At 44.1% G+C, this 24547-nt stretch overlaps 1 protein-coding gene across 2 annotated transcripts in view; it reads left to right on the forward strand.

Moving 5' to 3' along the window:
* The first annotated feature begins 680 nt into the window (after window positions 1–680).
* QSOX2 (quiescin sulfhydryl oxidase 2) overlaps window positions 681–24547 on the forward strand; it is a 30143-nt gene continuing 6276 nt past the window's right edge. Inside the window, exons 1-9 of one of the 2 annotated variants that reach the window (XM_080989829.1) lie at window positions 681–1049; window positions 7839–7939; window positions 9376–9424; window positions 10753–10861; window positions 14627–14717; window positions 15784–15929; window positions 18284–18418; window positions 20210–20339; window positions 23516–23638. In XM_080989829.1, coding sequence (XP_080845955.1) covers window positions 758–1049; window positions 7839–7939; window positions 9376–9424; window positions 10753–10861; window positions 14627–14717; window positions 15784–15929; window positions 18284–18418; window positions 20210–20339; window positions 23516–23638 — 1176 coding nt within the window. In that variant the 5' untranslated portion in view covers window positions 681–757. The remainder of the gene's footprint in view (window positions 1050–7838; window positions 7940–9375; window positions 9425–10752; window positions 10862–14626; window positions 14718–15783; window positions 15930–18283; window positions 18419–20209; window positions 20340–23515; window positions 23639–24547) is intronic. The other variant, XM_080989830.1, reaches the window with a different exon arrangement.

Consider the following 24547-nt stretch of genomic DNA (forward strand, 5'->3'; position numbering starts at 1 on the left):
ATTATCTCAACACAGGAGGTAATTAGCCCTTAACACATGCTAATTCTTGAGGATTAAGAAGGGTCTAATACACAGGCAGAAATACCCATGGGTCTTGCAGAGTTTAAAACATTCTAAGCCTTAATTAAATTCGAACGCCTACTGAACACAGTAACTTAGGGTGCCTAGCACCCACAAATTCATAACAATGCATGTGTGCTTGTGTATGTATATGAGTATGCATTGTTTGTATTCGGGTATCAGCTGGTGGGGTACTTCCGATTCACCAGAAATAATGAACCTATTTCTGTTGAGGATGGAGATACTTATTTTTGATCATTTTAAAAAAACAAACAGACAAGGCTTTTGCGGATCATGAGGTCCCTGCGGAACCCACAGACGCCTCGACGTGCCAGTTCGCGGCAGCAGCGAAGGGGGGCGGCCCACACCACTCCGCACCACGCCCCCCTCGTGCCCTGATTGGGCAACTGGAACGCGGACACGTGGCCACGCCCCCTTGGTCCTGACCGGCGGGGATGGCCAGTTGCTAAGGGAGGCCTAGCAGCCGGGCTCCCTCCTCTGTCTCTCTCTCACATCCAAACAGAGAAGGCCATTGAGAAAGGGGGCGGAGATGCCACGCCCCCTCTCCAGTCCTCGCCTTCTGAGTGGATAAAGGTGACCCGGGCGGGTAGCCGCGCCCCTTCGGTCCTCACCAGACCTGTTTCCAAGGCAGGCTGTCCGTTGCTAAGGGCGGCCTAGCAGCCAGGCTCACCCGGTCATGGAGGCTGGTGGCGGCGGCGGCTACGGGCGCCGGCGATGGGGGTGGTGGCAAGAAGTGCTGCCGCTATGGCGTGTGCTGTTGGCGGCGTCGATGATGTTTGCTGTGGTTCCCGTCAGGGCGCGGCTGTATCAGGCGGGCACGGACCCGGTGTGGGTGCTAGAGGCCGCGACAGTGCGGAAGGTTCTGCGGGGCTCGCCCTCGGCCTGGCTCGTGCAGTTCTACTCCTCGGCCTGCGGGCACTGCGTCGCGTTCGCGCCCACTTGGAAGGCGCTGGCCGGGGACGTCCGCGGTGAGCGAGCTAAGAGGACGGGGGCCCGTAATAGATTGGGGCGCGCCCCTCCCTTTCCCCTTTACTCTCTCTGCCTTATTTATTATGCATTTATCTTCTCCCCATTAGCTTCATGCCTGAGTAGGGGGAGGGTTGTGCAATTGAAAACTGGTGTAGCACAGATCCTATTTTGGTACTCTTAACCAGAACGCGACCATTGGCTCCCACTGGACCCTTAGAGAAGCAGGTTATGCTGTGAGGTGGTGGTGGAGGAGAGTGGCTGGTGCAGGGGCCACTCTAGTGAGCATCATTGTTGGTGGTGGTGGTGGAGAAGGGTGTTTGTGAGGGAAGTGTTTGAGCCTTTTTATCCTCACAGCAGCCCTATGACGTAGGCCAAAGTGAGAAGAGTGCATAGGCTAGTCAGCTTCATGTCTTGGGGTGGGATTCAAACCTGGCGCTTCCTGCCCCAGTCCTTCCCCAAGTTGGTGCTTGGTAGAGTCCAGAACATCTTGGAGGGGCCCGCAGGTTGTGGACGGCTGGTCAGACGGCTACAGCTGACAACAAACTGGTCTTTTATTTTGCTTATTGCTACTTACCAAATGTATGTATATATAGATATACAGATCTAGATATATCTAGATATCTAGATAACAGAGCAGTGTGCAGCTGTTTATAGTCTGAAGGGATGCAAGGCAGCTTTCTTTGCAGAGTTCTTGTTTCTCCAGGGCTACAACTGAATGCATTTGGCATATTAATTGGAGGATGTAACAGATCAGGGTTTATTGCTGCAGGTTCTAAATGGCTGACAGAGAGGCCACCATAGCTGACTTGTTTGCAAATCTTAGATCCATTTCTAGGACTGAGATGACGCCAGTGATGATGGCCTCTGTCCAAATTGAGAATACATTGCCAGCGAACTGGAGGAGGACAGTGTATAGCTTTAACAATTGTAGTCTTCTCTTGTCCTATATGAGACCTGGTGAGGAGCCATTCTTTACCCCCCAGCCCTTCTCATTTCTCAACTTCCTGATGGCTCTACCATGAGAAATTCTCCTCCAGCTCCTGGTTCAGGGTGCGAGAAAGAAAGCAGTGAAGTTATCCACCTTCCCCTGGGGCTTCCCAGCTGAGGATGTTGTGATTACCACTTTTAAAAGCTTAACTGATTACATACCCTGCCCAAACCAGCTCAGCAGACTTCTGTCATAAGAAAAGCATGCTGTCTTCACAGTGGTCAACAAGATGCTCCAGTGGGAAACTCACAAGCAGGAATTGAGCACAAGAACACACTCTGCTCCTGCAGTTCCCAACAACTGGTATTCAGAAGCCTTTCTGATGGTGGAGGTAGAGCATAGCCATCATGGCTAGTAACCACAGAGGTTGCAGCTCTCTAAATTCTGCATAGGATGTCATTATGCAGAAGGCAAAACTGTCTGCTGAGAGAGCTGTCTGGACCAAGAAACATCAGACATTTAAAGCATATAGCCAAAGAATTCTGAGAATTGTAGTTTATTAAAAGCACTGGGGATTGTAGCTCTGGGAGGGAGAAACAGAATCCTTTGGGGGTTTACATGTGGTTTATATGTACAGTGTGTATACAGCCCAAATCTAGTTTAAAACATGAGAACATAAGAAGAGCCCATGACTTTCTGCATGCCAGGTAGGCAATAAGGGTGCAAAACTGAAGGCCATTCCAAAGTGATTTTGTGTTTTTCCCCAGTTTAAATGTTCTCCAGGGTGGCTGTGTGCAGATGCTGGAAAAATAATAATAAGAAATTCTTTACTGGGTTGACCAAAAGAGCTTCTCCAGTAAACAATAGGGGTTTCAGATAGTTAAATCTTGAAGTTGTTGGTATTTGTCTGTCTTGTGAGGCAATAGAAGAGTGAGGTCAAGCTGTTGGAAAGTTGCAGTGCCTGCTGTGGCTGTAGAGATCATTGTTTTTGTGCTTTCAAGTTTTTGTTGTTGGTAACCTCAAGAGTTCAGAACTTGGTCTTTGCAGCATGAAAGTATATCATATTCTCTGTGTGCACATCATGGTGACAGAACCGACATATCTCCAAGGGTAGTTGTCAAGGAATTTAAAATTTTCTCAAAATATAGTTTGCTGGCTATCACTGTCCTTGGATTGAGAGAGCCTTGCCAGGTATGCTGCTAGCTTTGAGATCGGATTACTATTATGTACTTTACCTGGAGTTGTCCTTTTATGTAGTTTACCTGAAGCTGACTCAGAAGCTGTGGCTTGCTGTCAAGGTGACCTGCCATGAACACACGGTGCCAATCCTGAAAGGGTGACGCAGGCTGTCAATGTGTTACTGAGCACACTTCAGGTTACTTGTATTGGTTTACAAAGCTATATATGCAATTTGAGGCCTGGATACCTGCGAGACCTATTCCCATATACACCTTTTGTTTTGGCTATTCCAACTCAGGATTGTGGTATGCTCATATGTGGGAGGTCCTTCTTGGTGATGGGGCCCCTGCTTTGACACTCCCCTCTGAGACACTACTGGCTGAGAGGCAATTGAGGTTTGGGGGTCAATTGAATTTCAGATTCACATTGTTAAAGCTTGTTTGTAATTCACCTGCCTCATTTTTGCATATATGGTCTCTAAACTCTGCACAGCTTGCTTCTGAGTAGGTGTCCTAGGATTGTGCCATAGGCAAACAATTGATTGGATATGTGACATAGCATTGTTTTTGCTCTGTGACAAATAAATCATGTTGATTTTTATTAGAACATAAGAGTATAGGAAGAGCCTGCTGGATCACACCAGTCCAGAATCACAGTGGCCAAGCAATTAATTTCCTGTGGGAAGGCAGCAAACAAGATTTGCGCACAAAAGCACACTCTCTTCTTGTGACTTCCAGCAACTGGTATTCAGAAGCATTACTGCTGCCAACTGTGGAGGCAGAGCATAGCCATCATGGCTAGTAGCCATTGCTGTCCCTCTGCTCCATGAATTTTCCCAGTCCTCTTTTAAAGCCATTCAAGTTGGTGGTCAGTGCCTCCTTTGGGAGCAAGTTTTATAGATAACTATGTGCCAGTTAGGGTTTGTTTATATGGATTTTCAACTCTGTGGAGCTTACTTCAGAGTATACGTGCCTGGGATTCTGCCATAAGCAAACAGCTGGCTGTCTACATTGCTCCATGACAAATGAATCACGTTAATCCATCTCCCAACTTTAGCATTTAGGTTTGCTTGATTTTTGTTGATATGTTTGCTGTTGTAACATAGCTTGTGCTGACTAACAGAAGTTAGATGCCAGTCTGTCAGAGATGCTATCGTTGTGATTCCTGCATTGTAGGAGGTGGGCTGGATGATCCTTGGGGTTCTGTCCAACTCTTCTGTGATCTAACTCTCTAGCCTGCAACATCACTATGAGCCTGTGAAAAGGCTGGGAGGGTGAACTGAAGCATGGCTGCCTTCTTCCACCCCCCTCCCTTTGTTGAAGGCTGAGCAACCCATCTCCCAGCTGCTGCACTTAACCAAGTATTTGTTTGGAGATGGGCTGGCATTGTTGGGAGGCGAGCCATTTGCATTGGTTTTGTGATGCCCCTGGCTCATTTTCTGCTTGAGGCCTGAGGAGACAGGTGGGGAAGGGGAGTGCAGTGCTGAATCATGAATGAGGCAGATCACCCCAAGCCAAACTTTCTGTGCTTGTGTTTCCTGGGACAAATGTGGCTTGGTGGCTATTGTGTGGCTGCCTGAACGCTCCCCCATCTGCTCTGGGATGTTGGTAGCTAGCCTGGTGTCTGCTCAGCTGTCAGTGTGGCAGCTTTTCCAAAGGAAAATAAAAGTCAAGGGAAGGAGGCATTTCTTCAGCAAGTTTCATAGACTCATAGAATTTTAGAGTTGGAAGAGATCCCAAAGGATAATCTAGCCCAACCCCGTGCAATGCAGAAATCACAAGCATCTCTGACAGATGACCATCCAGCTTCTGCTTAAAAACCTATAACGAAGGAGAGTCCTTCCCCTTGGCTGATGAAGCTTCCATATTTTCACTTGTCCCTTTTCTGAAACATAACATAAGAAGAGCCTGCTGGATCATGCTAATGGCCCATCTAGTCCAGCATCCTCTTCTCCTAGTGGCTGAACTGTTGCCTGTGGGAAACCAGCAAGCAGGATTTGAACACACAAGTCCTCACCCCTCCTGTGGATTCTAGCATCTGCTATTCAGTAGCCTCCATAGGGGCAGTGTAGCCATAGCATAGCCATCACATCAGAAGTCCTCTCTTCTCAAGCCATCTAGGTTGGTTTCCATCACTGCCACCTGCACTGCCTCCCTGCACAATTTAACTAAGAAGAACTTTCTTTTTTCTGTTCTCTTCCAATATTCAGCTTCACTGGATGCCCACACATTTCTAGTGGTATGGGAGAGGGAGAAAATTTTTTATTAACCCACTTTCTCCAGGCCATCTATAATTTTATAAATAGGTGTTTTCCTTTTCCTTTTTAAAAAAATCTTGTTTTCTCTAAGAAAAACTTCTATAAACCCCAAGCATCCAAAGACTTGCAGTTTGTGTGTGTGTGTTTTGTGTTTGTGTTTGTCAAAGTGACTTTGTGGGTGGCAGCTCCCTCTCTTTGGTTTATGGGTGACCCCTGAAGGGGCTGCAGTGAGGAGATGCAGTCCACAGGCTCAAAAAGGTCTTACTGTGTCTGGTAGGGAGGATTAGGCCCATCCCAACACCATATGGAAAAAAGTTTTACAGTTTACACTTTTCCCACTCTGTGAAAACCTACCCATCTCATTATGTAGCAAGAACAGAATGCCTTGGCTCATAATGTTAGGAACACACATTTTCACCAAACTCGAAAGGGCAAGTTCCCTAGAAGATCCTTGGATTTTTATAGTGTTTAAGCTAACAAAGAAAAATTCAGGTTCTTTTTTAGTGTAAAGTTCTTTAAAATTTCAGTTTATAATGTATATAAAACAGCCAGAACAATTATAACAGGGGGAAATTAAAGGATGAAAAACAAACAACTAGAAAATAGGCATTTAGAATAAGTACAGTTGCATATGGGTTAAAGTAATAAAGTCCCAATAAAGAATAATACAATTGGAAGGGATCCCATTGGTCATCTAATCCAATCCCCTGAACTGCAGAAATATCAACATGATCTAATTCTAGATTTGCCAGGCTTGGGACAAGGGTTGCCTTGAAAATTATGCTTCCACTATAATATGTCGTAAAACAAGGCCAAATCATGAAAAGTATCTGGAGGGTCTAATCCTTATTGATATAAAATTATGCATCATTTTCTCCATTATAACTCTATTCCAGGGTGAGTTGTATCAACTGTCCAGTGTAAGATTTGGAGCTGTTTTCCATTGAGTTGCAATTACTATTCGAGCTACTATTGGCAACATTGTATCCTCAAAAACGAGAAGTTCAGGTTCTTGTTTGGGTGGGCTCAAATGCATGCATACAACCAGAGGCCCTTGGACCTCAAAGTGAAATCTGTAATTGGCTACAATGCTTTGTCATTTTTCATTGATTCACACACCTCTGATATTTGGCCAGATTTCACCCCTCACCAGGTGGTGATACAGTGGTTGGAGTTTTCACAAGTTAGACCTGGGTTCAGTTCTCTGCTCAAGCCATGAAGCTTTGCTAGGTGATTTCTGGTCAGGAACTCTCAGCTTGACCTACCTTGCAGGATCATTGTTGATGGCAAAGAGATAATAAAACCAGACCAACTAGGTTCTCATTGCCAGATTTTACACCAGTTAGAGAAATCTGGATTTTATAACTGCTGGAATTGGCAGAGTTTAGAGTGGTGGACACCTCTGCCCATTCTTCCTGAGACCATCTAATTCCTTTTTTTTATATAAGATTTTTATTGAGATTTTCCAAATGTTACAATATAAAAATGAAAAAAAAGAAAAAAAAGAAAAAATACAAAATAAAAATGATTAAAAACCACTCAAATTTTCCATTACTTATTTTTCCTTAGCTTGTTTCCCGGACCTCCTCATACCTCCCTTTTTTGTATTCCAGTTCAATTTGTTGGTTCAGCAAATCCTTACCCTCTTTATTTATCCTAATCTTTGGTCTTAAAATAGTAACGTTAGATTTTTACCTATTAACAACCCATTTTTCATATTCCCTTAAAGCATTACAGCTGGAAACCACTTGATTTCTATCCAACATCATTCTAACATTCATTAATTTTACAATATTTCTGTAGATAGTCTTTGAATTTCTTCCAATCTTCTTCCACCGACTCTTCTCCCTGGTCTCGGATTCTGCCAGTCATTTCTGCCAGTTCCATATAGTCCATCAGCTTCATCTGCCATTCTTCCAGAGTGGGTAGATCTTGTGAGAGACCATCTAATTCCTCCTGTGCAGATTATCATGTCACAACTTGTCTGCTGGGACAATATTAAGTCTGTTGAACTTTGCTTCTGGTTCACCTAGAAACCCAGGAGCACCTCCAGCAGCTTTTTTTCTTCACCCCACCATTTGTGACTTGCCATTTGCTGCACTGACAGAGGGGGGTATTAACTATGCCATGTCTGATGTATGCAACTTGAGAATTTGAGGGGATTTTGACTCATTGAGTCTTGCAGCCTTTGCCTTCTCCAGTGGGAGAGATTAAGCCGATTGCTTGGAGCACCATAAAATGTTACCGTCACATCGGCTCATTTTAGAATTGTAAAGTTGGAAGAGAACCCTAGGATCATATATTCCAACCCATAGGTAAACTGGTCCCAAGTGGTTATGCGTTTCATTCAAGGGTCTTTAGGGGAAATGGAGTGCGGTTGCTTCCTGGAAATGCAGGAATAAGTCTTTGCCTGTTTCCTTTCAGAGTGGGAACCTGCCATCAGAATTGGGGTGCTGGACTGCGGGGATGAGGTGAACTATGAGACCTGCAAAGACTATGGGGTTCAGTACTATCCCACTTTTAGGGTAAGTGACTCCAGGAACACACATGCCTAGAAACATTTCTGCTTATTCCACTCAGTTAAACAGACTGGGATGTGTGTGAGTTCTCTCCCCCACCTTTTGAATCTTGTTGTACAAGCTGTGGTAACAGTTTGATCCTTAAGCCAGTCATTAGGGCTCCCCAGGTGAACATAAGGAGAGCCTTGCTGGATCAAGGCCATTAACCCATCTAGTCCTCCATCCTGTTCTCAGAAGTTGCCCAACCAGGGAAAAGGGCTGGGCAAGCCATGAGGGAGGAGGAGATTTGCAAGAGGATATTTTTTTCAGGGGAGGGGGGGCAAATGAGTGTGCAAAGACTCATCCTCTCATTTGCCAGGCTTACCTAACCAGCTTCAACATGCAAAAATTCACAAGGCGGTTCATTTGCATTTGGATGTCTTGAGGAATGATTATCGGGAGTGATTCTCCTGCAAGTTACAATTTTAAAAAGCTTCAAGGTTGCTTTTTTTTTTTAAAGACTTGGTGTCTAATGAGCTGAGCTGCTCTAGAGGTGCTTGACATGATTGCAATCAAATTATCCAGGGGATGGAGTGATTCTCCTATGATGAAAGTTTGCAGCGTTTGGGTTTTGCCTCTGAAATTAGGGTTACCAGACATCCCCGGTTCCCAGGGACAGTCCCCGGATTCACCAATCTGTCCCAGGACAAAATGTGTCCCCGGAATGTCCCCGGATTTATGCCTGGGGACTTCTGGCGAGGCAACATGGCGGGTGCCATGGCAGCGAGCAGCACCGGAGGTCCTGGCCACATCAATGTTCCAGCCAACCTCCCTCCCTCCCTCTCTCTGCACCTCCTCCAGCACCAGCAGCCTCTCTTTTGTGAGGAGGGCTGTGTGTGAGTCCGCTGTTTGTCCACCTCTGGTAATGAGACACTACCACGCCTGTTAAATCTCCGTAGAGACTGCACTCGCCCTCCAGCGGTCTCCCGGTTATGGGAAGCCGGTGCCTTGTGTGTGTGTTTTAATGCGTGTTTTCCCAAGACCAGCGAGTGCCTTTACTCAATCTCTCCCCCCCTCTTTTTTTGGCGTTTGTGTGTTGTAGATGGGCTTCTCTGCCTGCCTTGTGAACGACAGCTTTGGGGTCCCCCCCCCTAAAAAAAGGTCAAGAACTCTGGACAACCTTTTCCTAAAATAAAGCATGAAATCCCCCCCCCCCAAAAAAAGTGTCCCCAGATTCCTTGAAAAAAATCTGGTAACCATACTCTGAATGCCAATTGCTGGAAAACATAGGAGTGGGGAGAGTGCTCTTGTGCAGGCTTCCCACAAGCAACTGTTCAGCCACAGGATGGTGGACTAAATGGGCCATTGGCCTGATCGAGCAGGATCTTCTTAACGTTCTTCTGTTTATTATGAGCAGTGATGGTGGCTATTCTAATAAAACCCTCCTCTCTTTTCTCTTCCAGTATTTCAGGGCTTTTGCCAAAGACTTCACGACAGGAGAAAACCACCATGGTAAGACCAATTCTCTTTATTTACTCAAAGCAGCAGCACTGAGGACTCCTGTATCAAAAGACTAAAGAATACTCAAGTTGGCTTAAGAGAAAACTTAGTTTAAGCCCATAACATTTAAAACACATGCTCAAGCAGTAATCATCAAAGCCTGATAAGTAAAAGATGGTTATTATGATTTCATTAAATTTATTTACCACTTGATTGAAAAAAAACCCTCAGATTGGTTTATAAAAAGATAAAACAAGAAAATCAATAAAAATGTACAATACTTTAAAACATACAGAAGTTAGAATACCGAAACAGATTAAAATCCACATCAACTTTTTGGATATCTGGACAGCTTTGTCTAAATGAGAATGTTTTGAGCAGGTGTTGAAAAGTATACAGTAAAGGCACCTTCTTGATATCAATAGGCAGTAAGTTCCAAAGTGCAGGTGCTGCCATGCTATATGATCAAGACCTTACAAATGCAGAATGGTTATTATGTGGCACCTATAGTAGCACCAGTTCCACTGATCAAAATGGTCGAGTGGGCACATGAGGAGTAAGGTGATCTCATAGGTTAATGTGATCTCAAAGGTCAGAGGTTTTCAACCTTTCTGAGTCCATGGCTCCCTTGACCAGCTACATTCTTTCTGTGGCAACCCTGTGGGGCTCAGGAGCCGAGTTATGTCACCCGTTGCCTGCAGAGCTGGCAGCCTCTTACCCTTTCTTGAACACCCTCCCTTGTGGAGTGTTCCCTCAGCCTCCTCTCCCCTCTCCTTGGGAGTCCTGCTGGTGGACTGACTGGGCTCCCTTTCCCACTTGCTCACTCACTCCAAGGCCGCCTTAGCTCCTGGCAACCATCACCCCCTGACCAGCTCCAAAGGCACCAGGTTGTAGCCTGGGCTGCTGCAATAAACAGCCGTGCAAGCCTTTGGGAGGCAGAGACGCGAGAGGGCCTTAGAGGAGGGAGGGAAGGAAAAAGGGACAGAGGCCACCAATTGAAAACCACTGTCATAGGTTAATGTTGAAATAGGGTTTCCTGTGTTGGACTCTTGACAGGGTCTTCTTGGCAGATGTAGCCACCTCCAGATCTTCTGCTCAGAGACACCAAGTGGCATTGAGTGATTAAGGCACCTAAGTGCCTTAATTCTGTGTGCCTCCTGTACCAGATCAGAGTAAAGTTGTAAATAGAGCCATTCTGCTTGTCATCAGGGGGAAGAACAAAGTATGTTAGAAATCTGCGTGGAGGTGTCTTGCTATTGCATTGCAGGGGGTTGGACTAGATGACCCTTGGGGACATTTCTAGCTCTAGAAATCTATGATTCATTGTTCTCTCTCCTTAGCAGGCTCTGATCGGGAAGTTCAGACAGTTCGTCAGACCATGATCGACTTCCTGCAGAATCACTCCCGGGAAACGAAACCTCCTGCTTGTCCCCCTTTGGAGCCAATCATGTGAGTATTTTGCATTCAGTATAATAAGTTGTATTGACAGGGACAGCCTACACTTTGGTAACCTTGAGATTAGACTATTGCAATGTGTAGTAGGTGGGGCTGTCTCTGAATATAGTTTTAAAACTTCAGCTGAGGCAGAATTTAGCAGCAAGTTTGCTCACTGGGGCAAGATGGTCTGAGCATTTAACACCAATTCTGGCTTGACTAAACTGGCTGCCAATTAGTTTCTGGGCCTGATTCAAAGTGCTGGTTTTCACCTACAAACATAAGAAGAGCCTGCTGGATCAGTCCAGTGGCCCATCTGGTTCAGTATCCTGTTATCACAGTGGCTAAACAGCTGCTTGTAGGAAGCCAGCAAGCAGGATTTGAGCATAAGAGCCCTCTCCCCTCCTGTGGTTGCCAGCAACTAGTATTCAGAAGTATTGCTGCCTCAAACTGCAGAGGCAGAGCATTGACCCTGTGGCTAGTAGCCATCAGTAGCTGCCTCCTCCATAAAGTCTTATGTGACCCGGGATCCCAGGACCTCAAGGACAGCCTCTCTGAACGAACTGACCCAGACCCTGCAATCATCACCTGGGGCCCAGTCTTGGAAAGAGGCGTACATTACACTTATACTGAAGACAGAGACTGAAAAGACTCAGCTTAAGAACTACTGCCCCATATCGTTACTTAATGTGGATTACAAATTTTTTGCAGACATTTTGGCCAAGAGATTGAAAAAAGTATTGATGGAAGAGATTCATAAAGACCAAGCGGGCTTTCTCCCGGGAAGACACTTGTCCGATAATTTGAGGAATATAATTGATATTTTGGAAAAACTAGAAGTGAACATAAATACTAAAGCAGTTTTGATATTTGTGGATGCGGAGAAAGCTTTTGATAATATCTCTTGGAGTTTTATGAAGAAGAACCTACAGGGGATGGGGGTAGGCCAAGGTTTTGAAAACGGTATAAGTGCAATTTATTCAGAACAAAAGGCTAAACTAATTGTAAATAATGTGGTGACGGAAGAATTTAGGATAGAAAAAGGGACAAGACAAGGTTGCCCAATTTCCCCATTGCTTTTTATATCGGTCCTGGAGGTTCTGCTGAACATGATTAGAAGGGACCGGTTGGTTAAAGGTATACAGGTCGGAGCCAAACAGTACAAATTGAGAGCATTTGCAGATGACTTAGTATTGACGTTACAGGAGCCAGAATCTAGTACCGAAAGAGTTTTAGAACTGATTCAAGAATTTGGTCAAGTTGCAGGATTTAAGTTGAATAAGTTAAAGACCAAGGTTTTAGAGGAAAATTTAACACCAATGGAGAGAGAGAGGTTTCAGAATGAGACAGGTTTAACAGTGGTTAAGAAAGTTAAATACTTGGGGATTAACATGACAGCAAAAAATGGGAATTTATTTAAAGACAACTATGAAAAATGCTGGGCTGAAGTGAAAAAAGATTTAGAAATTTGGTCAAATTTGAAGCTTTCACTGCTGGGCCGTATTGCTGCGGTAAAAATGAATGTATTGCCTAGAATATTGTTTTTGTTTCAAACACTGCAAATTGTGGACAAAATGGACTGTTTCAAGAGGTGGCAGAGAGATATTTCTAAATTTGTCTGGCAGGGCAAGAAGCCTAGAATAAAATTTAAAATATTAACAGATGCAAAGGAACGAGGTGGATTTGCCCTGCCAGACTTTAAACTTTACTATGAATCAGCAGCTTTTTGCTGGTTGAAAGAATGGTTGCTTCTTGAAAACACTGACATTTTGGATCTAGAAGGTTTCAACAATGTATTTGGATGGCATGCATATCTGTGGTATGATAAGGTCAAAGCACATAAAGCATTTAAAAATCACATTGTCAGGAAAGCATTGTTTAATGTCTGGATAAGATACAAGGACTTATTGGAAAATAAAACTCCAAGGTGGCTGTCACCGATGGAAGCAAAAGCTCTGAAAAAGCTCAATATGGAGGCCAAATGGCCGAAATATTGGGAAATTCTGGAACAGGACGGAGATAGACTGAAATTGCAGAGTTTTGAGAAATTAAAAAACAAAGTGCGAGATTGGCTTCATTATTATCAGACAATGGAGGCATATAATTTGGATAAGAAAATTGGTTTCCAGGTGGAAAAATCAAAATTAGAAACAGAACTATTAGAACCCAAAACTAAGATTTTTTCAAAGATGTATAACTTGCTGTTGAAATGGAATACTCAGGATGAATGGACATAACATAATGATGGCTGACTGGGAACAGGTATGGACCACAGGTATGAAGTTTACGGCATGTAATGCCTTAAGAGAGAATATTATGAAAATGATATACAGGTGGTACATGACCCCAGTCAAGCTTGCAAAAATTTATCATTTGCCCGATAACAAATGTTGGAAATGTAAAGAAACTGAAGGTACATTCTTTCACCTTTGGTGGACGTGCCCAAGGATTAAGGCTTTCTGGGAAATGATATATAATGAACTGAAAAAGGTATTTAAATATACCTTCTTGAAAAAACCAGAGGCCTTTCTCCTAGGCATAGTCGGTCAATTGGTGCCAAAGAAGGATAGAACTTTTTTCATGTATGCCACAACAGCAGCAAGAATACTCATTGCAAAGTATTGGAAGACACAAGATCTACCCACTCTGGAAGAATGGCAGATGAAGTTGATGGACTATATGGAACTGGCAGAAATGACTGGCAGAATCCGAGACCAGGGAGAAGAGTCGGTGGAAGAAGATTGGAAGAAGTTCAAAGATTATCTACAGAAATATTGTAAAATTAATGAATGTTAGAACGATGTTGGATAGAAATTAAGAGGTTTCCAGCTGTAATGCTATAAGGGAATATGAAAAATGGGTTGTTAAGAGGTAAAAATCTAACGTTACTATTTTAAGACCAAAGATTAGGACAAATAAAGAGGGTAAGAATTTGCTGAACCAACAAACTGAACTGGAATACAAAAAAGGGAGGTATGAGGAGGTCCGGGAAACAAGCTAAGGAAAAATAAGCAATGGAAAAATTGAGTGGTTTTTAATCATTTTTATTTTGTATTTTCTTTTTCTTTTTCATTTTTTATTGTAATATTTTAAAAAATCTTAATAAATATCTTATTAAAAAAAATCATCACCTGGGGCCCATTTTTGTGTCCCCCTTCTATGGGAGGGGGGGCAGGAGGAGAACAGGGCCTTTTCAGTGGAGTCTTCCATTTCGTGGAAAGCTCTCGCCTGGCACAATCATCACATATCTTTAGGTGCCAGGTGAAAACAGGAGACTTTCTTTTACTCCTGGGAAGCAAACAAATTTGCCAAACCGTTTGCTGACTGTTCATATCAAACCTCCCAGAATCCTTTCTACTGTTGATTAATATCACTGCTACATGCAGTACACGGTTGTATCACTCCACAATTGATTTGGACTCCAGTGGACTTGGCAGTGGGGCAGAGTGAAGGAGAAATTATTGTTACTTATTATTATCTTTATTTATTCCTGCATTGTAGAGGGTTGGACTAAATGACCTTTGGGTCCCTATCAACTCTGCAATTCTAGGATTCTGTTTAATCCCACCTCTTTCCCTGACTGACTGAAGGAGGCTTCCAGACAAAATAGAAAACATAGAAAAGAAATAAACCTGTGTGTATGTGTGTGTGTGTGTCAAGAGAGAGAGAATGAGAGAGAATGATCTGTTAAAGCATACTGGTAATTACAAGAAAGATGATCCTGCACTTGTGAAACCGTTAAATTCCCTGTCAAATGACTGTTGTCTCTTTTTTTTTAAGGCCAGAAGAAATGCTTTCTCTCTTCAATAAAGGCTTTCAGCATTACACTGCTGTCATCTTTGAAAGCGCAGACTCATATGTTGGGCGAGAGGTAATGTAATCTTTACCTAATCAGGCCAGTGGCTGATCTAGGCCAGCATCCTGTCCTCACAATGACCAACAAGCACTTTCCCTGTGGTTTCCAGCAACTGGTATTCAGAAGCATTACTGCCTCCAACTGTGGAGGTAAAGCACAGCCATTGTGGCTGGTAGCCATTAATAGCCCTCTCCTCCGTGAATTTGTCTAATCCTCTTTTAAAGCTGTCCAGGTTGGTGGCCATTACTGCCTCAACTCCTGTGGGAGGGAGTTCCATGGTTTGAGTATGCATTACTTAATTCATTAAGGGGTGCAGCAGGCAAGCATGCTATTGTGTGTGCCCAATGTTGGAAAAAGCTTCTGTGGTGTTTGAAATGCCTCAATGAGTTAAGGAAAGCTTATTGACTGCAAGGAAGGTCACTGGCTACGAGTGTTTGTGTGTCTTTGGACTGGAGCCCTTTCTGCAAGCTGGATGTTTATGACATTATATCTGGCCTTATTACTGGGACCTGAGACTTAACCTTCCATTTCTGGTCCTCATTAATGCAGAATCGCATTAGAAAACGTGACGATAAAAGGTTTTGAGGCAGTAGGAAGTGGAAAGAAGCTGGGATTTGTGTTTGGGTTTATGTCCCTATATTAAGACGTTTTGTTCCAAGAACTGGCCAAGGAATTGAGGTCACCCTTTGCCTATGGGGGGTTAGGTTAGCCGCTCAAGGCTATAATCCTGTGCATCATTGCAGATAAATCCTGTTGAGCAGAGTGGGATATACTTGAGAGTAAACATAGAATCCTAGAATTGTAGAGTTGGAAGGGAACCCAGGGTCATCTAGTCCAACCCCCTGCAATGCAGGAATCACAGCTAATGGTTTTGAATATAATCATAGTATTGTAGAGTAAGAAGAGACCCCAGGGTCATGTAGTCCAAACCCACTGTGTGGGTTCTTCGTCCTGGTCTCTCTCTGGCGAGTGAACCATAGCATGTCTACATCTTTTGGGTAAGCTTTGGCTTTCTTTGCAGTGAGAAAGATCAACTTGCAGCAGCATGCATATAACCTGTGTGTGTTTCTACCCACACCAGGTGATACTGGACATGAGTCAGTATGAAAACATTGTGGTAAAACGAGTGCTGGATTCCAACACGGCTTTTCTCAAGAAGCTCAGCATTACCTCTGTCCCTTCATCTTACCTGATCTATCCCAATGGATCCCATGGATTAATCAACATGTAAGTGTGAGTGGGGGTGAGTTGTGATGTGGTGAATTTCAATAGGGACAAATGTGAGGTTCTGCACTTGGGCAGGAATAACCTGATGCACTAATATAAGATGGGTTGCCAGCAGTCCATGTGAAAAGGATCCAGGGGTCTTAGTAGACCGCAAAGTTCACACTACACAAGTCAACAGTGTGATTCAGCAGCAAAAAAAGCTAATGCTATTCTAGTATTGGCAGAAGTATTGTGTCCAGATCAAGCAAAGTGATAGTACTGCTCTCCTCTACCTAGGTCAGACCATACCTGGAGTACCGTGTCCAGTTGATGATCAGGGGCCTGGAAACCAAGCCTAATGAGGAACAGTTGAGGGAGCTGGGTATATTTAGCTTGGAGAAGAGGAGAAAGGATAGCCATCTTCAAATATTTAAAGAGCTGTTACATGTAAGACAAAGCAAGCTTGTTTTCTGCTACTTCAGAGGGGAAAACCCAAACCAATGGATTCAAATGAAAAGAAAGGAGATTAAAACTAAGCGTTAGAAAGAACTTTAGGAGGGCAAGAGCTGTTTGACTGTGGAACGGATTCCCTCGGAAGCTAGTGGACTCTCCTTCCTTTTAATCAGAGGTCGGGTGGCCATCTGTCAGTGGTGCTTTACCTGTGCTTCCTGCATTGCAGGGGGTTGGGCTTGATGACCCTTGGGGTCACTTTCAACTCTACAATTTTCTGAATGTAAGAAGAATGTGGAGGTTAGTAAACATTTCCTGTTGCAAATGTGCAAATTCTTGAAAGCAACCCCCTGCCCTGTGAACAGCTAATAAACCTTTTGCCAGTGATTATTGTGGAGAAGAGAAATGGGATCAAGAAACAGCTACCTTAATAAAATGGCACAGAAACTGCTTTGGTCACCCTATATGATGATCTCTGTCAGGAGAGAGACAGGGGAAATGTTTTCTTGTTAATTTTACTTGACCTCTTTGATACCACTGATCATGGGATCCTTCTGGAGTGACTGAGTTAGGGATGGGTGGCTTCTCTTTGCAGTGGTTCTGGTCCTACTTTGATGGTCATTTCTACAAGGTGATGTATGGGGAGTTCTCTTTGAACGTGCAGCCTTCAATTCAAGGTTCCTCAGGGTTTGATCTTTTCCCTCATGCTTTTTAATATCTACCTGAAACAGCTGAGTGAGGTTATCTGGAGTTTTGGAGTATGCTGTCTGCAATATGCTGATGACATACAGCTCTACTCTCCATTACATCTGCAGGTGTGGCAGTGGAAGTGCTGGTCTGTTATCTTGCTTCGGTAATATGCTGTAGGAGAGCTAACAAACTGAAGCTCAATCCCAATAAGACTGAGGCACTGTTAGTGGATAGCTTACTAGAGTGGATGGATGGGGGTGTCCTGCTCTTGATGGAGTTATGCTCCCTCTGAAGGAATGGGTAAACACCTTGTGGGTGCTTCTGGATCCATTGTTGTTGCTGGAAGCTCAGGTGATGTTGGTGGTGCAGAGTGACTTTCATCAGCTTTGGCTGGTAGCCCAATTTCACCCCCATCTGGACAGGAATAGCCTAAGTTCTGTTGTCTATGCTCTGGAAAACTCTAGGTTAGATTACTGCAACATGTTTCATGTGGGGCTGCCTCTCAAGATGGTTTGAAACTTCAGCTAGTGCAGAATTTGCTAGCCTGGTTGCTCACTAGGGCAAGGCAGTTTGAGCATGTAACACCAATCTTGACCTGACTGCACTGGCTGCTAATTGGTTTCCAGGCCCAATTGAAAGTGCTGGTTTTGACCTATAAAGACTTAAATGACTCAGGACTATAATACCTCAAGTGCCACCTCTCCCCATATGAACCAACCAAGACCCTGCAATCACCATCTGAAGCCCTTCACTTCACAAGAGTTCCTGAAGTTGGCAACATGATAATGGGCCTTTCCTGTGGTGGCTCCCTGTTTGTGGGATGCTGTTCCCAGGGAGGCTCGCCTGGCGCCTTCATTACATATCTTTAGCTGCCAGGCAAAAGCGTTTTTATTCTCCCTGGCCTTTTAAACTGTGTGTGGGGTTGGTGGGTAATTGTTTTGTTTGTAACTATGTTACGTATTTTTGTGTTTTTGTATCATAAACTGCCCTGTGATCTTCAGGTTGAGAGTGGTATATAAATTTAAAAAATGATAATGATAGTAATAAAATATGCATCATGCCTTAATCTGTGTAGTGAGATATTTTCTCAGAGGCAATATTTCCCCCTGTAACCTTCAGAGGAGAATTTCTCTTGAGCCCAATGAAGCTTCTGTCTTCTGTTGATACACTGTTGTTCCTCTCTGCCTGTTGAGCTTCAGCTGTTCTTAACTTTTGCACTGTCCTTCCATACACAGTTTGAAGCCGCTTCGGTCTTTCTTTTCTTCCTATTTAAAGTCACTCCCTGGCGTCGGAAGAAAACCTCCACCAACACCCATCAGGCAAAACCAAGAAGAAAACCAGGACATCAAAGAATGGAAAGACTTTGACAAGTAAGTGGTGCTGCTGGGCTCCCCCTTTCATGGCAAACAGCTAAGGGCTGAGTACAGCTCACCTCTGCTCAGAGTAGACCCCCTGAAATGAAAAGGCCTGAGATATGGACATCTGTCAAATATTCTTTAGTTGGATGTCCATGAGTTCTGTTGTTATGAGAGAGGGTATAAAACCTTTCTCTATCCACCATGTCAGGCATAATTTTTAAAACTATCATGTCACCTTTTACTTGCCTTTTCTCTAAACTAAAAAGTCCCAAACACTGCAACTTTTCCTCATAGGAGAGTCAATCCATCCCCTTGATAATTTTGGTTGCCCTTTTCTGAACCTTTTCCAGTTTTACAATAACCTTTTTGAGGCCATCAGAACTATCTACAGTGTTGCAAATGTGGTGACACCAAAGTTTTGTATAATCCAACTTTTTTTTTGGGGGGGGGGGGAGGAAGACTTGCTGCTTACATGCTTTGTTTATTGCAAGAGAGGAGGTAGTGTCAGTATTTGCCCCGAGATGCAGCATACAAAAGGGCCTGGGGTGTGCAGATCTCCCCCAGGCATTTGTGTGTGTGAGAGAGGGAGAGTGATTCTGCATGCCTGATACTGAAATGAAGTGGAAAGGTCTTGCAGGTGGTGGCCCCCTTGCTCATGCACCTGCAGCAGATGAGGGCACATCACCATTTCAGAACTCTGCCTAAGAGCCAGGTTATTGTGAAAGCATTTCCATTATATTTGCTTTTGCTTGGATGACCCCCAGCAAAAGTTTTGAAACTGACATTTCAAAAGCCACTAAAAAAACCCTAATAGCTGTCTGGACCGTGTCCAGCCTTGAGGAGAGTTCTGAAATGAAGTGGAAAGGTCTTGCAGGTGGTGGCCCCCTTGCTCATGCACCTGCAGCAGATGAGGGCACATCACCATTTCAGAACTCTGCCTAAGAGCCAGGTTATTGTGAAAGCATTTCCATTATATTTGCTTTTGCTTGGATGACCCCCAGCAAAAGTTTTGAAACTGACATTTCAAAAGCCACTAAAAAAACCCTAATAGCTGTCTGGACCGTGTCCAGCCTTGAGGAACGTGGATGTCTCTGAGCAGCTGAGGCTTGTGGTGAAAGAAGCAGTTTATGCCCTGGCAAATCTTCTGTCCATTGAGATCAGCCCTCTGAAGCAAGCAGGTATACAAAAACCATCCAAGAATGCTGTAGACCACAAGTTTAACATGGGCCAACAGTGTGGTGCAGCAGCAAAAAAAGCTAATACAATTCTAGGCTGCATCAACTGAAGTAGCATTCAGAGCAAGGGAAGTAATAGCACCTCTGTATTGTGCCTTGGTCATACCACACCTGGAGTACTGTGTCCTGTTCTGGGTGCCACAATTTAAGAAGGATATTGACAAGCTGGAATGCATGCAGAGGAGGGTGACCAAGATGATCAAGGGTCTGGAAACCAAGCCTTATGTGCAATTGTTTAGGGAGCTGGGTATGTTTACCATATAGGAGAGGTGACTGAGAAGAGATTTGATTGCCCTCTTCAAATACCTAATATGCTATCACATGGAAGACAGTTTCTGCTGCTCCAGAGGGGAAGACCCCCACTTCTGAGGCAAGGAATGAATCTTAGCACATATTGGTTACTTCTGGGAAAATACAGTAACCTCAGAGCACAGACTGCTAAGGATTAACCCTCTTTTTGACATGTTTGTAATGTCAGTTCTCCGGTGCTTTTGCTTTCTTCCTGGCAAACCAACTCATCTTCCCCTTTTAAAATTCCTATTCACCATGTGTGTCGCCTGTTTTCCAGATCCAAGTTGTACATGGCTGACCTTGAGTCCGGATTGCATTACTTGCTCAGGATCGAGCTCGCCACTCATAAGACTCTGGAAGGAGCCAAGCTGAAGACCTTCAAGGATCTTGTTACACTGTTTGCCAAGGTAAACGTTTCAGATTTTTTTATTGCATTTGGTAAGAGCACCATAAATCTGGCCCCATGGAGGACTCTGCATCAGCCGAAGTAAACATCCAATAAAGTAAACTTTGATGTGTTTATGTGGAGGGGAAGAATTAATAGCCACCAACCCTGCAGCCCATCGCAAAGGTCAAATTAAAACCAAGGCTGCTTGTTGCTGCCTTGCAAAAGCAGCAAATCAAAAAAGTTGTAGAAAATGGCTTTTTTATAAAGCAGATTACAGGATATGATATGAGAGCCATCTTCAAATATCTATAGGGCTTGTCACGTGGAAGATGGAGCAACTGGCAGGAGCGAGCCAGCAGTAAATCACACTGTGCATGTTGTAGTTAACTCTTTATAAGCAAGAACAGGAACTGCACAGACTTGGCAAAATGTCAGGCCTAATGAGCACAGGAACTTATACCTCTAGGTCGTGCCCCATGAATTAGTTGCTGAGACTTAAGGCCCCTGCCTCCCCACAGCCACCTATGTCTCCTCTCCAGAATTTTTTCAAAGCAATAGATGACTGTGCCTGCGTGCCTGTCTTTGCTACTCCTGGTTCATGCCTCTTCTGGTTCTGAGAGACTGGTGGGTAGGGAGTTTGTCACAGCAGGAGGGGGAGACACCCATGACTCTTCAGCAGCCTGACTCTTCTCTGCCTCTTGGCCTCTCTCCTACCACCATCCTGTTTCAGCTTCTGCCTCTGTTTCTGGACTTCTCTCTGCCACAGACTCTCCCTGCTCACTAAGCCTGTCATCTCTTCAGCTTCTGACACCTTCTCTTCCTAGTCTCCCTCTGACCACTCATGGTTTTCCAACCATCACCCCCCAGGCTCCAGTGGTTCCTCCTACCATTCTTCTGTGTCCAACCAGTCCATGACATCAAGCTTTATTTCTCCTGCTCTGGAGGTTAGGACCTGAACCAATAGATTAAAATTGCAAGAAAGGAGATTTCAATCAATATTAGGAAGAACTTTCTGATAGTGAGAGCTGTTTGACAATGGTTTGAACTCCCTCAGGAGGTGGTGGTCTCTCCTTCCTTGGAGGTTTTTAAGCAGAATGACCATTTGTTAGGGATGCTTTAGCTGTGATTCCTGCATTGCATGGGGTTGGACTACATGATCCTTGGGGTCCCTTCCAACTCTACAGTTCTATAATTCTATGAAAAATCCAGACATTCATTTTCTGAAATTAAGACTACATGTCTTTCTCCCAATAGAGCAGTGGGAATTGCAGCCTGCATTCTGTTGATGTGACCTGGGCTTTATCCTCCCCTATCCCTAAGATTTTAACTCCATTTTGTTGAGCCTAAATATCTCAGTGTGAAAACAGCTGGGCTGATGCCAGATTACTGGGTGTCTTATACTGTACTTGCTTTTTCTAAAGAATAGCACTCAGAGCATCGCTAAGTCGCTGGGATCTTTGCTCAGTGTTCAGGCTTCGGATTTTGATTATTGCAGGATTAGCTCCTTGGCTGCTAATGCTGCTTGCAGCAACTCTGCTTCCTAAGACCTGAGCTCCTTTTTGCTCCCTCTGAGAAGCCTTCTGAGTGCTCTTTGAGATTTGTGTGGGGAATCTGGTGTGAATTTTGCTGCCTGAAAGCTGTCTCTCCTTATTTCACATAGAGGGAGGAGGATCAAACTGATTCTTTGCCTTCTCTCTTTCTCTTTGTTGTTGCTGTAAAGTTTCATTTTATAATAGAAGATCATTATCTAATAATCAAGTCCAGTTCCAACCGAAGCAGCCAAGTGGCCCCATGTGGGGCAAGATGATCTCAAAGGTAAACTGGTCCCAAGAGGTTAAGGGCTTTGTATACTAATGGAAACCCCTTCAACTTGACCCGGTAGCAAATGGACAGCCAGTGCAGATCTCTGAGCGGGGGTGTTGTATGCTGACAAGTACTCACTCCTGTCAGCAATCATGCTGCAGCATTCTGCACTGACTGCAGCCCCTCTGGATCAAGCACGAGGGAAGCCCCACATTGCAGCAATCAATCTAAGAAACCCAATACAGTAAGGCTAAAAATAGGTTAAAACTATAAAATCAGAATACAGCTAAAAAGTCTGCTAGAATAAATAAGTCTTCACTAAGTGCCAAAAGTTCAACAGGAAGAGGAGGTGCTGCCTGACCTCAGGATTTCCGCAAAACCTGGTGCACAATCATGGATGCAGCAGGGGTTCCTGGTGGGTCAAGGAAAAGTGGAGCAACCCACTTGTTTACCACTCAGGGGTTTCTGGATCAGCTTGATCCAAAATTAATGAGACTGAATCTTTTTGAGGATACTAATGTAGATATATTGTCAAGATATATTTATCTTGGCAGCTTGAATAGTCACTGCTACTCAGTGGGAAACAGCCCTGAATCTTACATTGGACACTTGGTACCGCTTGCTATAGAACAGAGCAATAATAGAGAAAATAACGCATAATTGGAGATTTCAATGAGAAGTAGAACCTCCAGACACTTTAAAAATGACTTGGCATTCTTTTATGACATGGGGCCGCTTGACTACTTCAGTTAGCAAAACTGGCATTGCTACAGAATACCTGTTTGCTTTTGTCAGAACTCGATCATTTAGTGTGGCAGCAGCTATGCTTTGTCACTCACTCCCTGCCTATTGATACCAAGCAGGCGTCTCCACTGTATTCTTTTCAGCACCTGCTAAAAATATTCTTGTTTAGACAAGCCTACTAAGATGCTTAGAATGTGTGGATTTTAATCTGTTTTATTATTTTAATTTTTGTAGGTTTTAAACTATTGATTTTCTTGGTTTATCTTTATCTGCTTTAGGGTGGGGTGTTTTTTTGCACTCAAGTGGTGTATAAATTTTAGGAAATAAATAAGATAAATATTTTTCTTAGACAGAAATAAAGACACTGGTCATCACTGCACCTTGAGGCACCAAGTTCCGTAAATTATTATTCATTACTTGAAGGAACAGCTTCTTGTTTTGCCTCTCCTGCATCTGCCTTCTAGTGTAGAAAGTAAGCAGGACTGCTTTTTTGCCGCTTTTTCAATGCATGGATCATGCGTGCACTGCCTTCCATCACCACTTTTTCCAATTCTGTTTAATCTTCATAGAAGGAGCAAAGATGGCGGACAGTGTCCCTCTGTGAGAATAAGCTCTAAGATGTGGTTAACTTTCTCATCTTTCATGCAGCTGTTTCCTGGACAGCAGCCTGTGATGAAGTTGCTGGAGACCTTGCAAGTGTGGCTACTCAGCCTCCCACTGGACAAAATCCCGTATGATGCCATCCTTGATCTGCTCAACAACAAGATGCGGGTAAGCCCCAACTAGCTCTTGGCATAAATGGCTGCTATAGCAAATGTGGGATGGAGTTGTGTGATCCAATGCACTGCTGCCTGACAACTTTGCTTCACAAAGAGCATTTTCAACAGTCCTTGTGAGCTGTGTGTCCCATAATGCCTGGCAGTTGGATCATAGAATTGTAGAGTTGGAAGAGTCATGTAGGGTCATGTAGTCATCCCCTCTGAAGCAGCAGAAAACAAGCTTGCTCCATTTTCCACGTGACATTTGTGTCTGACAGCCTGTCAGACATTTGAAGCTGACTGTGATCTCAACTCTCTGTCCCCTCTAGGTTAAACATACCCACCTCCCACAACTGTTCCTTTTTAAGGCTTGGTTTCCACTAGCTCTTGATCCTTCTCCTTGCCCTCCTCTGCACACCCTCTAACTTGTTAATTGCATTCAATCAGACCAAAGGCCCCTCTAGGCCAGCATCCTGTGCTCAGAGTGGTCATCCAGGTACCACTTTGAAAGCCCTCAAGCTGGACCATGAGCACAGTCGCCCCACTTCCGATTCCAGCAATCCAGTATAGAGAGGTGTAACCACCTCCCAGTGCCTGATATTTTTATTTATTTTGGTTAGAAAATTTGCAGTTCACTGTTTATGGAAAGAAAACCTCAAAGCAATTTGCCCTGGTGATTGTACATGTCCATCATGGTCTCCTGGCAGAATCATCTACAGGTCTTGTCACTATTGCTGATATCGGTGGTGGTGGTGGTGTTTTGAGCCTTTCAAAGAGATGCTGAATGACAGTCAGTTACAATAATCCCAGCTTGTCCAGGTATTTATGAACATAAGAGCCTGCTGGATCAGGCCAGTGGCCGATCTAGCTCTAGCTCTGCTTCCTGTTCTCATAGTGGCCCAACAGTTGCCTGTGGGATACC

This window comes from Podarcis pityusensis (genome assembly GCF_964106645.2).
Source record: "Podarcis pityusensis genome assembly, chromosome: Z".
NCBI classification, from domain to species: Eukaryota; Metazoa; Chordata; class Lepidosauria; order Squamata; family Lacertidae; genus Podarcis; species Podarcis pityusensis.